This window comes from Eleginops maclovinus, chromosome 2, assembly GCF_036324505.1.
Source record: "Eleginops maclovinus isolate JMC-PN-2008 ecotype Puerto Natales chromosome 2, JC_Emac_rtc_rv5, whole genome shotgun sequence".
Taxonomy (NCBI): domain Eukaryota; kingdom Metazoa; phylum Chordata; class Actinopteri; order Perciformes; family Eleginopidae; genus Eleginops; species Eleginops maclovinus.
The window spans coordinates 7,161,572-7,175,312 of record NC_086350.1 but is presented as its reverse complement, the minus strand read 5'-3'; the positions used below and the strand labels follow the sequence as shown (position 1 = coordinate 7,175,312).

At 40.8% G+C, this 13,741-nt stretch overlaps 1 protein-coding gene across 1 annotated transcript in view; it reads left to right on the top strand.

Moving 5' to 3' along the window:
* kcnq1.2 (potassium voltage-gated channel, KQT-like subfamily, member 1.2) overlaps window positions 1-13,741 on the top strand; it is a 149,732-nt gene that overhangs the window by 90,427 nt on the left and 45,564 nt on the right. Inside the window, exons 14-17 of the mRNA XM_063899098.1 lie at window positions 3,287-3,362; window positions 4,462-4,556; window positions 5,452-5,492; window positions 7,023-7,084. Coding sequence (XP_063755168.1) covers window positions 3,287-3,362; window positions 4,462-4,556; window positions 5,452-5,492; window positions 7,023-7,084 — 274 coding nt within the window. The remainder of the gene's footprint in view (window positions 1-3,286; window positions 3,363-4,461; window positions 4,557-5,451; window positions 5,493-7,022; window positions 7,085-13,741) is intronic.

Below are 13,741 nucleotides of genomic sequence, written 5' to 3'. Positions count from 1 at the left end.
CCAGGGGAGGCCATGGGGCTAAATCTGTCACAGCTTTTCAAGGTCAGTTCATGACTTCATCAACCGCAGCTTGTTCAGGACTTCTACAGTCAACCTAATGAAGAATAGAGAGTCTGTTGAGAAGAGCCAGGAGTTAGGGTTTAATCTGAAAAAGAAGGAAAAACGAGCCTCAAGTATCGTAGAGTGCAGGACAATGGGAAATATATTGAATTCGTCGTGGGCGAGATTTGAGCTTTGCTGACTCGGGGAGTCCCCAGGTTACAGTACACTGTGTGTCAAATCTTCTGCACAGATGAAAAATAAACACCAAGAATAGAAAAGAGTGAGGGGCAGGCAGAAAGAGATGAGTAGGAGGTAGAGCTGGCAAGGATTTGAAGGGCAGTAGAGAGATGCAGGAACTACATTCCTACGGTTTCTGTGTGCCAAATGTTTAATGGAGTAGAGGGGGGCTGGGGGGTTAGTGTCCGACAAAAAACCCTCCGTGTTATTCTTTTATCACACTTACCCAATGAACATGTGTGCGCATTTGTGTCGAATTCAGGAAGCGGGAGGCGGGCAAGGAGGGAGCGTGGTACAGTTGTACACGATCAAAACCGCACATGTTTTTTGTTTCCTACATGTGTTTTCTTTCCCAATTATGCTCCAACCAAAAAAAACACATCCTTCTCATGGTTGATGATGGAGAGCAAAGAGGTGGGGGGTAGTTTTTTTTCTAAAATAGGGCCCCATGCTATATATGTTTGGCATTGTTTGTGTGCATTTCCTCTTATAGCTTGGGCAGTCCTTACGTAGAGGGCAGGAAAAAAGACAGCGGGCCGGCAGCCTTTGATGTCCATGTTTTATGGTCCCATGTCAACGCATTGTCTGTTAAGTCCTTTTGTTGTCCTTCCTCCTAATTAAGACCTCAGAGAGACTTGTTGACTCCACAAAGACCCCTGTTTGGGGAGGGGGGGGGGGTGAGTGTTTTGTGTGTCAAGGGTGTGTGTGCATGTGGGTGTGTCTTCAATGATTGGGCTGTAGTTTGAAATACACTTTCATAACTGCCAAAATACAAAGCATAGATTTTGACATTAGAAAGGAGTCTGTTTTGTTCCTGTTTGAAAGCTGTTGGGGAAGAATGAACCTCTAGCAGCATTTACACTCCAAGTAACACACACACGAAATATCTGTTGCCTTCTGAAATGTCTTTTGTTCATGTCATTGCCTACAGTACACACATTACAGGCAAGTGTGTAGATGTAATCTTTACAATGTTTAAATGTTTTTTAATTTCATTTTGATCTCTGCCATCTTTCTCTGTGTCTCTGCAAACAAGAATCTGGTGACGTCAGTTGCGGTTAATCCACTCCTCTCAGCAGATACACTGCTCCTGCACACAGACCCCGCAGTTTACCAGATTAACTTTGATGTCTCTGATACCAACAGATGGCTGAAAGGTCACATGCCTCTCAGACATTCTGTTCATGAAGTAGAAGACAGAATTGGACATACAAAAAAATGGGAGAAAATTCAGCTCACTCAGCAGACAGGAGCTGTTTTTAATATATCTTAGTAAATACTCTGAAGTATTGCTCTGTGCTTTTCTGACGTTGTGGTACAATTAAGTCTGTAAAAGTACATCCAAAAGCAAATAAAATGCTCTCCAAGAATTCATTGATTGGCGAAATTACAAAGAATAGATGCGACTGCTGCTAGCACAATGAATATAAATGTAATGAATAAAGGTATTAATCTAACGTTCTTACTATTCTATGACGTCCATAAAGTTTTGAAGCTGAATTCGCCCTTTTTTTTTTTTACATGTTATTGCAATTATCCATGTGGCAAGGTGTTGTTGTTTTCGGCCAGGACAAACATCAACGAGGGTAATTTGCATCGCAAGGTGCCAGATTTCTGCAAATATGTGCATATTATCTCATTTGAATATGTGCAAATAATACAGGAACACAGGGGCGCTATTTGCTTGGCGGCTTCTTTGAGAATTACACGGTCTCTTTTCGTGCAGCTTTTTTTATGCAGGTTTAGTGGCTGCACGAAGTCATTCAATCCTTTTGTGAATTTCCCCCAAGGCACTGTTACATAGTGCACTTGTGCCTGGCGGTATTCAAGGGTGTGGTGATGTTTTGAACCACACCCCCTTTTTGCACTTGCACTGATTCAGGCGCCTCTGACCTTTTGACCCCTGCAACTAACTTTTATTAGATCTCAACTCAACAACACACTTGGAAAGCGGTTTTCCCAGACACCATGAGTTGTGTTAAGAGCAATTCATTTATGCAGGTTTACCCCTTATTTACCCACACCTTAAGTCAGAGCTTCTCAACTTTGGGGTGGGAACACACATGTGGTTGTATGAGGTACAGAATTTGTAAAAATCATGTATCGGTAACAAATACTTAATTGTTTTATGTATTTATGTATCGTAAAATACCAGGGTGTTATTAATGAATGATGTGGTTTTGAACTTCCTCCATTCCCTTGAAACTATAAAACAGTATGCCTTTATTAAATTCTGAATAACGACAATGTGTTTCCATCTGTGCCTGCACACAGGTTGTATTGTTTAATCACATGGACCACTGACATCCAGTCACTCAACAAATTTCTGCTCTGTTTATGTATTTATTTATAGCACACATCTTACAAACATGCTGCTGTCACACATTTCCAAGGACATGGTTTCTGACAAATAAATCACATATGCACCGACACACAGCAAACAGAGAGGCTCTTTAAAAAAACTAACACAAGTGTATGCTTTACAGTCACTGCGGTATTTCATGTGTGTTGTTTGCGTCCAGTGGTTTCTGTTTCAGTGTTTAGCTCCATCCCAGTGGGGTTTTCTCTTGTTGACACAGATGTGCAGCTTTGAGCCGAGGGTCTTGTGTTTTGAGATTCCTCTTAATGCAAACGGAGTCTGGTTTCCTTCTGTTTCACTCTCATATTTGTGACAGATAAGGCGAGCACTGATAGAGAGCAGGGGTTAATCTGTGTCAACACATACAGTCAGGGGTTAAATGTGTGTTTTTATGTACATGAACAATACCTGTCTATGTGTGTGTGCTCTCATTTCCGGGCCATGTGTTTTGCTCTTGCATTGGTCACACATTTTTCATTGATTATTGAATGTAGCAACAGCCAATGAAACTGGGCCTTGAGTTTGCAGCCTTTGTCTTTTTTTAAACTCCTCTCTTGGAAATAAGACACTTTCTAAAAGAAGGAATTGCCTTCTGACTCTTCCATCAGTGTTTTTCTTCGACTAAATCATTCTTTCTTTTTGTCACAGGTTGTCCCATGCCCAAAGATCAGCTGTAAAGGTCCTCCGCAGAATGCAGTACTTTGTGGCCAGGAAGAGATTTCAGGTAAGCAAAAGGAAATCCAGAAAAGGCAAGAGAAATATTTTAAAAGTAAAAAACAGAAAAGAAGGAGGAAATAAAGAGAGACATATTGAGAGTGAGAGACGTGTGTGTGTCTGTGTGTGGTGTTTGTGCGGTTATACAGGATAAGCAGGGGGAGCCCCGAGGGTATATATCAGCTGCAGCGCTGATGTGCATGTGTAAGTGTGTGTACATGTGTATACGTGTGTAAATGCCTGAAACTTGCACCTGCATGTCTTTGTGCTCACTTCAGTTCAGGGGTAGTATCAAGGGAAGTCTGCTAACCTGTCTCTGGGGCTACAGTAGGAATTCACTTACTGTACTGCACTCACAAAAAAACACACACACACACACACACACACACACACACACACACACACACACACACACACACAACACAGCAGGACATTGTCTCCCGCAGAGCTAAAAGCAGCAGAATTGTGTTAAAACATTTGGGGCAGTTCATTTTTTTCCGTTAAAGAAACAGTCATTTTTCGCGATACATTGCCAATCATTTTCATGCCACATGTTATTGTCAAATGGTTCCTCTATTCGTACGTTTCCAAGTCTTCTATATGTTTTCAATTAAGGCTAAGTGATTTCAGCTGCGGAGGCTATACTCTGTGTACACCGAGGATACCCTAAAGAGTTCAGTGGGTTCTTTCTGATGCTGCTTGTTTCCACGTCACACTAAACAAAGCTGTGAAAGGATCTTAACACGATTGCTTTCTACATGACCATGCACTTGTCAGTGCACGCACCAACACACACACACACACACACACACACACACACATACACACACACACATACCCACACAGTCACACAATGAGTTAACAATGAACCCTTTGCACCCAAGGGGTTGGGGGATGTTTTCGGGGACCGAGCAACAGCAGCGATGGCTGACAATGGCTTTTGTGTGTGTGTGTGTGTGTGTGTGTGTGTGTGTGTGTGTGTGTGTGTGTGTGTGTGTGTGTGTGTGTGTGTGTGTGTGTGTGTGTGTGTGTGTGTGTGTGTGTGTGTGTGTGTGTGTGTGTGTGTGTGTACGTGCGTGCGTGCGTGTGTGTGTTACATTGGTCCACAGCAAGCGCGGAAGCCCTATGATGTGCGAGACGTGATCGAGCAGTATTCCCAGGGTCACCTCAACATGATGGTCCGCATCAAGGAACTGCAGAGAAGGTGGTGTCTTTGACCCTTTTCATTTATTTATTTCGCACTTTCACTTTCTCACTTACTGTCCGTTGATTTAAATCTTTTTTTTGTTACACCTTTATATAGGATACCACATTTTTGTGAAGAAATAAGTCAGAAAACATAATGTTTAATCTAATTTGGAAACAAAATAGATAATTGAAAACCCTCAGTCTTCATTTGGCTGGTGTCCCCCTTGATTGTCCCTCCCTTAACTAGACTATACTGACATCACTGTCTGCTGAACTGGGTCATAATCATGTATTAAGCTCTCAGTAATTGCAGTTCCGTTTGTTACTATTCTTACTGCTCGTCTGACAGACAGGGGAGGGCCAGACTAGTCTCTGATTTGTCCAGTCCAGTCCTCTCTCAAGTTGGTCCTACTTGTGTAAATACGTCTTTGGCAGTAATTCAGCTGAACCATGGAAATGCACCGTGACATTTCATAACCTGCACTGCAACAAAAGACTGATTTATTTGATTATTTAATACAATTTATGAGTAACTGCAGGGAAGTAAATCTTCAACACAAAGTAGAAAAGAGCCAAATCTAAGCTGCTGATGAATTGCAATAAAAAAGTTTAACCCTAAAAATACGGAAACTCTGAAACAGAACATCCAAAGAAAAAGGTCACATGACTTATTGACTGACACCCAAATGATGCTTTTCAATAGGGAGACAGTATTCATTTTATTATCCCTTAAAAACACTTATTTCCAAAGAATAGATAAGAAAAGTACCACTCAACTTTTGGCACTATAAATCGGCTTACATTATTTTGCTATTTTTGGAATAAAGTGTTGTTTACTCGACTGAATCTCCTCTGTATCTAGCCAGCGGTTTTACCTCTCTCTGTTAATTTTCTCCTGTCTATCCCCTCAGGCTGGACGGCACACTGGGGAAGCCAGGAATGTTTCTTCCAGGTAAATACAAAGAACACACAGCAGTGTACATCTGATAGACAGCCATCACTCCTCAATCCATGTCTGTGTTTACACCTCGCACATACACAAGCTGTGCCAGACCAAATATGAAAGGAAAAGAGGTCTCTGATGTGCAAATATCTCCGTTTGCATGTGGCTATGTTTACATGTGTGTCTTCATATTTATAAACGTAATCACCCCTGCTTGTTTCAACATGCATGTTCCAGCAGGCTTATGGATGATTGCATGTCTATGTGGGCATGTATGTAAGCATGTCTTTCAGCGCATGTGCATCGGTTTTAAATGTATAGTGAGTAATAGTGATAAATGATTGATTCATCTTTTACTACCTTTTCATTATGTAGGTGTCATCAACCATCCTAATCTTTTAAAATAATATTACTTAATTTTACTGTTGAAAGATAAAACAATGAGTTATTTAAAGCATCATACATCACAGCACTGCCCCCACAGGCTTGTGACCTTTTTTTTGGCCGGGCAGTGCTATGATCTGGGGTTGCTGCAGTTGGTCTGGTCTAAGTTCAGCAACGTTATGTGCCCAAAGAATGAGGTCAGCTGACTACCTGAATATACTGAAGGACCAGGTTATTCCATCAATGGATTTTTTTCTTCCCTGATGGCACGGGCACGTTCCAAGATGACAATGCCAGGATCCATCGGGCTCAAATTGTGAAAGAGTGGTTCAGGGAGCATGAGACATCATTTTCACACATGGATTGGCCCCCACAGAGTCCAGACCTGAACCCGGTTGAGAATCTTTGGGATGTGCTAGAGAAGACTTTGCGCAGTGGTTCGAATCTCTCGTCATCAATACAAGATCTTGGCGAAAAATTAATGCAAGACAGACATAAATGTTGTGACATTGCAGAAGCTTGTGGAAACGATGCCACAGCGAATGCGTGCCGCAATCAAAGCTAAAGGCGGTCCAACGTATCATGATCAGTAAAAAGGACATTTCTCATGTGTTTTTGTTCATTGACAGCTTTTTCTGCCTGACTAGAGAAAAACAAAACAAATACTGTTCGTTTAAGATCCCAAAATATAGTGGAAGTCTAACCAACCTAAACTCACCAGAAGAATCACTGCATTGTGTCGTTACGACCACATCACTCTTATTTGACATGCATCCACTGTAACCATTACAGTAGGGGGCTGTAAACTTGCCACTGTGACCTGTAACCACAAAAATGCTGGTGATATCACTGAGAATCATGGGTCTATAAAGCTCTTACTGTTAATGACAGTGTTGTGTCTGTGTAATTGATCTGAGTGAGACTAAATGTACTTTTCCGCGTGTTTCTCTGCAAATGATACCAAGAAATTCAGATGTTAATTTTTGCAAACAAGGCAAATGCATTTAATAAACATTTCAGAATCAGAATACTTTTATTCATCAGGCAGAGGGTACATTTACATTGTTACAGCAAAAGTGATGATAGAGACAAAATAAATCAAAACTAACTAAACACGTTTGTGTGTAAACATGTTTTTTTTTATTCATTCACTAGGAAAAGGAGAAGATAAGGAATACCCAACTATTGGGGCACGACTGATCCGGCTGGAAGATAAGGTAGGCACACTTCTGCTGCTCAGTGTGTGTTTTGTCTTTGAGGTAAGAGAGATACGTTGATTAGATTACCCTTTACCGAAATGTGTGTGTGTGTGTGTGTCTGAGCCTCTGTTATCAGATGAATGCATTTTGATACGACCTTGTTTTGGCTTGGTTCTCTCAGTCTGTGCCAATGCCCAAACATACACCTGCATTCTCCGCTCTCCAGCAGCGATTCAGTGCTGCGTTTAATCTGTACTTAAATTACTTTATTTTTGATTCCCATTGTGGGCTGGGTCATTTTGATTGTTTTCCATGCCAGCCCTTCTTTCTTCCTGTAATCCCAGGTACATTGGGCGGTGACAATTGATGTTTATGTTTCCATATCTGAATATTAGAGTACTGGAAGAATTAGGGAGCTAAGAGAAAAGAGGCAAAGCCAATAAACAACAGCTGTGTTGTGAAACCCATGGGTGTAACAAGGCATGTCTTCTGTCATAGACTAACAGGCCTGATGTGATGCCAGCATGATGCCGACCCTGATGCCAGTGTAATGCTAAGATAGCCTTTCCCCCAGTGGGGATGGTTGTACCAGTTGGACTGGTCTTCGAATGTGACTGCCTTTGTCTCTTATTCTTTCCATGTGTGAATCACAGAATATAAAATGTATGTTGGTTATAGTGTGTGGCTACATCTGTTGGTTGTTTGTCTGGCTGGCGGCATCTCTATAAAGTGAAATAGTGTTTGGGGATTTGGAAAAGGTTTGGAAATGTGTTTTCGTGTTGAAGCTTGTTTTTCTATGGTGTTGAAAATCAAACCTTATAGTTGAGTTTTTCTCACAACTCACAGTAAATGAAAGCAACTCCTATACAATAGAACAATGCATTCTGCAGCCACTTCTTTTCTATTCAAGTCAGCCGGTTCAGGATTTCCCCCACTTTTCCTTATCCTTTACCATACCACCTCTGCTGCGCTCATCAGCACTGATGTACTTTAATGTTTGCATGCGTTTGCTGTTTTCAGACCTCTTTGTTACGGAGAGAGGAGTAATGATCTTGAACCAATGTGCTCTCGGAGCTTGAAGACCTCCCTCTGTGATTGAGTTATGGCCCATTTGCTCTGGGCAACACGTTTCGATCGCAATCTCCTGATTGGAAACATAAACCTGCGTTCAGATATTCCTCTTCTACCTATGACTCTCTTGTGCTGTTTTTTCTCTTTAAGTGTTTCCCTCTTTCACTTCTTCTCTCTCCCCACTCTGCCTTGACATAAAATACAATCGAGAGGTGGATAATTGAGAAGCAAATCGGTGGAAACCAGGCTTTTCCCCTTTAAACAATGTGGAACTAATCACTGTTCCTGTAAATGCATGCATTGCAGCAGCAAGCTCCTGTCAAAGTCAAACAGAACAGCAACTTGTGACACACATCCTTCATAATTACTGTTGTTCCCGCCTCAGCACACAACCCCTTCCCACCTCTCGATTCTGCTCATGTGAATTTCTTGTCTTGATGGTTTTGACGAGCTGGCACACCTGTTCAAATGGGGAAGTGGGGGCTTTTTTACCCCCCCTTCGGGCAGCAGGTGGATGAACCCATCGACCTCTGTTGCTTGGTACATTCCCTGCTTCTCCTCCAGATACGCCTGCACCATTACGCTCCAGATATTATTGTCAACTCTAGATAAACTCAACACAGACATAACACACAGATTTATGTTTGTGGGATGTGGTGATTTCTGATTTACACTACAGAATTTCATTTTTCCTCCTAGCCATTTAAATCTTTACATTGTTAAATTATTTATTGTCAGCCTACACAATGTATTCATCACACTTGAAACAACATTTCCACATACAGTGTGTGTGTTGCAGCAACAGCACAATGCCCCGTCCAAACATAACGATTAATCTAAATGAACGTTTACAGTAGATGTTTAATGAGATAAAACCAACAATGAATCAAGTTACTTCAAATGGTTTGAGTGCCCTTGTGTTGAGTTGCAAACTGCTAATTGTTTGTCCCGCATCGCTGCCCGCATTTCATAACGTTGTGCAATTCCCGCGTTGCGTCACCTCTCGCGTGTTTGCTCGTAATAGTAAACCTAAGCACACACAAAGAAAAAACCTGGTGTCACAGTTGGATCGCCTCTGTAAAGGATCTTTTCCAACGGCCCTGAGGACTTATTCATCCACCCTATGCCCTGATGTTTGTGTGTGTGTGTGGGTTTGTGTGTATTTCCATGCCTTTTTCCATACTCACTCATGGTCAGCGTCCAGCTTCATTTATTTTTTGACAAATTCCCACTTTCTTTTCCCCTTTCCTCTGTAAAACGTCTTCCAATCTGACTGTGCTTTATGCTGCAACTGAGAAAGTAACATAGAATAATTGTCAGCACATCACTTGTAGATTAATTTATCTTCAGTGGTCAGCTGGTTCAGCTTTGGCATTGTGTGTCCTGTACAGAGATAGACAGTGATTTATCACACAAAGACAAAGACACATCTAGGTCTACACTCACACGAGCATAGACTCAATTAATCACCAACGTGTCTAACCCCACACTCGAGATTGAATTCTCCAGGAGCGACGTGGAAACGAAGATGGATGGCAGTCTGTGACAGTGTGTTATCTTTCTGTCAGACACACTCGATGAAAAATACCCCAAACGACAAGCTCAAACAGGGGCCAGTGTCTCTGGGATTCAGCGTGGCCTTTCAGACCGGAGCTCGCTGCGTGCTTTAGGATGAAGTCAGCTCAATGTTTGTGGTAAATCTCCCAGTTTTATAAGGACAGGGTTTTTCAGAGACAAAGAGACGGAAAGGTCAGGGAAATTACAACATGTTGCTTTCACATAGCCTGAAAATAAGTGTCTGAAGAACATGCTTTTTAGTCTGAACCGTTTTGTTCTAAAGATTTAACAGTACTCTGAAGACGACTTTTATTTAGTCAGAATGTAATGTTTTGGTTATTTCAAGTTTGCAAGATTTTCCCAAAGTAAAATAAAATGTTAGTCAACTTATTTAAATATATTGTATGTCGTATAACGATACGTTGAAAATACTGAACAACTAATTCCAAAAAAGGTTTTTGAAAGCAGAACATATGGCAGTTCTTAATACAGAGTTTTGAAGATATTTTCGATACCAAAAATAAAATAAATGTCTGTGTTTTTTAAAAATAAATGTAAAAGCTGAATTTGATGAGGGTGGTTTCTAATTCACCTAAATGGTACATTTAATTGTGTGTTGCATATGTCTAAATTCTTATTGTTGCCATTTTAAATAAAAGATACAAAATTGTGTATAAAAAAATCTGCTGTGCCATAATAAGTTTGCTCTTTAAAAGCGTGTCAGTCTGTGTGTGAAAAACAACTAATGTTTCAGAAGCAAAGGGGGACAATTACTCGCTGTCAGTATCACATTCAATAATTATGCCGTCATAGATTAGTCATCCAAATGGTATTCAGTTATATTTGGAAACTGCATGGGTCTTTGATGAGTGTAAAACCATCAGCAGCGTCTCGTGAGGGAAAAAAAGAAACCTCTAATGTGCCCTGCAGAACTGCACAGACATGTCTCTGCTCAACACATCATTATTTGTGTTGCTCTAAGTACACTACATGGACCATTCATCACACTCACTCTGTGGTTAGCTTCACTCTGCTATATTAGGGCAAATATACTGTGCCACGCATGACACGCTTATATCTCGTGCATTAGCACCAGGCGTACGCAGAAGAATGCGTGCCCCGACCGTAATAGCATCTCAATTAGGTAAGTATGTTGTAAATTACAGCAAGGCCAAATACTGGAAATACTTGAGGGCAGGGACAGAGTGTTGTGTTTGTTAGGAGTCCATCTGTAAGGCATTTAGGGCCCCTCGTCTTGAAAAGCATGGCTTTGAGGGGGGCAGCCGTGTGTGTGCGTGACTGTGTGTGTGTTTAGACTGGTCCGATCCAGACCCAGTGGAGGGCTTTAGAGATGAGGGCCTGGTAAACACACACACGCTCATATATATACATATTTATACATTAGACCATAGACAAAAATACAAGTGGATATACAGGCAGACATAAATATACAAATGCAGTCACACACACACACACACACACACACACACACACACACACACACACACACACACACACACACACACTGTTGTCCATCTAGCAGTATTTTAGCCGGGCAAACAGGAAGAGCTTCATTTCTCTTCAGCTTTTGAAGGAGGGTTCTGAGACTTAACGGCTGGAGGAGCAGCTTCACACGCATTAAATCGATTAATAATTATGCATCAGTAAATCTTGTATGAAATGGTGTTCTCCTTGATTTTTGATATTGGCACCCAGAACCAGTTACAGCCCACATCAATAGCAGCTATTACTGTAATCCCTCTTTAGAGCCTAGGATATTCTCTGTGGCTGTAATTATTTTCTCTACAAAACTCTTCCATTTTACGATCACAACAGAATTAATGCACAGGAATCAAAGACCAGACGAAATATTTATTCTCAACTAAAACCAAGTGATATAGTAATAAGCTGAACAGCATGTTACAGACCACATACAGAGTTGTAAAAGTTTTTAAAGATATTTTTAAATGTGTTGGACTTGAAAAATGCTTCAGAGTTCGATGAGGTTTCCACTGTTCTTATGTCACGCTCGATTGAATTTAAGGACGAAGGGTTGTGTTTTTTTTTTAGCATTTTTAAGTTCACTGGAAAGCATTTAAAGCTTTAAAAAAATAAAACATTTTGATTTCCGAATCAAAGGGGAAATTAAATATCTGCAGACCTCAGTCTCTGTGCAGTTCAATCATGTCCACCAAAAAGACTGGTTTCTGATTGCTCTATAAAAAAGCAATTGAAGTGCCAAAAAACCAAAGTAATTTTTTTTCCACTTATTGTTATTTTAATGAACGTTCTTTGTCTTTGAATTTTCTTGTGTCACTTTGTGTGGAGTTCAGTGATTTAAATTGCAATTGAAATAAATCCCACTTTGAGCAGAGTCAGAGAATATTCTTCCATTATGAACTCATAAAATGTCTAAAGGATTGAAGTGGTCACACATTTGCCTCCTTCTCCTCTCCTCATTTATTCACTCTTCTACTTTCCTGCTGTTCCGCTCCCCTCTCGCTGTAATTACTGATGGTAACAGTGACCCACTGTCTGTCCCTTTCCTGCCCTTCTGCTCGAAAGGGTGAGAAAGAGTTTGCAGGCGTCCCAACCTCAAACACTGTCCATCTTTCTGGCTCTCGTCCCCCTCTCTTTCTGTTTTCCCCCACGTACACCTCTCTGTCCCCCCCACCCCCCCACCCCCCTCTATTCCCAGCACCTCTCTGCCCTGAGAGCACCCTGTCTCTTGTTGAGCTGTGTTTTGATATATGTGTGTATTTGGCCGCAGCGCGCTCAGTGGGGAGCCGGACCGACCAGGCCGTTCTAAACAAAGAGAGGAAACTTGGCAAAGGAAGCACATCCACACACACACACACACACAAATCCTGGAACACACAGTTTCTCTGCGAAAGGCCGAACAGTTTCAGCCCCGCGCTGCAGACAGGCACATACAGAATCTCCCTGCTTGTCTGGACTTGGCCTGTGATACAGAACACAACAACCTCCCCCCCCCCATGTTTTTCTCTCCTGATTAAATCTTGTTCTCTGAATCCTTTCCTGCACATGCTTCTTTGCACTGCCACTGGATTCAAACGGATAAAAGATCTGTGCAATGATCTACAACTACATGTTGCATTGTGTTCTCCCCTGAAAAAATGTAGTCATGTTTAAAGGGACTTTTTCTTTTCACTGTCAAAGGTCATTGTCCTCCGCAGTATAACAGACGCTGGAGCTGCAAGGCTTTTACTATTTTTCTAACATTGATTTAAGGAACTGACAGCATTACTTTTTGTCCGGGCTGACAGAAGTGCTGTTACAATAGATTAGGTGACCACAATAAAAATACAATGTCATCTTGTTATTCTGCTTAGCTTTTGAGGAAGAAGAAGAACCTATATTTATTCCCAAGAGGAAATTCAGTTGTTCACTGATATACATATATATATACATATATATATATATATATATATATGTATATATATATATGTATATATATATATATATATATATATATATATGTATATATATACATATATATATATATATATATATATATATATATATATCATTTAACTCAAAGACATATAAATAATAAAACAAGAGAAAATGATAATGCATGGTCTCTTAATTTTTTCCGCGGCTGTATATATACAATACAATACACACACATGCACAAGACATATATACATGAGGTCCTAATACATATAAAAACACATGCATTTTTGTTATGGAGAGGTGTCGGAGCAAACAGGCCACCAGGGTTTCTGACCCAGGAAGTGAACTGGCACATATCCAGCTAGCAGTCCATACTACATGTGTTTGAACCAATCATGACTCGAACCTGCGACCCTTGGCTTTCCAAGCCAAGTCCATATAATTACAGAACTATTGCCACCCTAATATTAAAAAAATGTATAGAAAATAGTCACAAAATGGTAACTTTGTCCAGCTGTAAAACAATATGTTATAGTATTATAAATTACTGTGCAAAGTTGTGTAGTCTGATTAACTACCAAAACTCCTATATTACATTTTCCTAGAACCTCCTGAAACACAGCCATACCA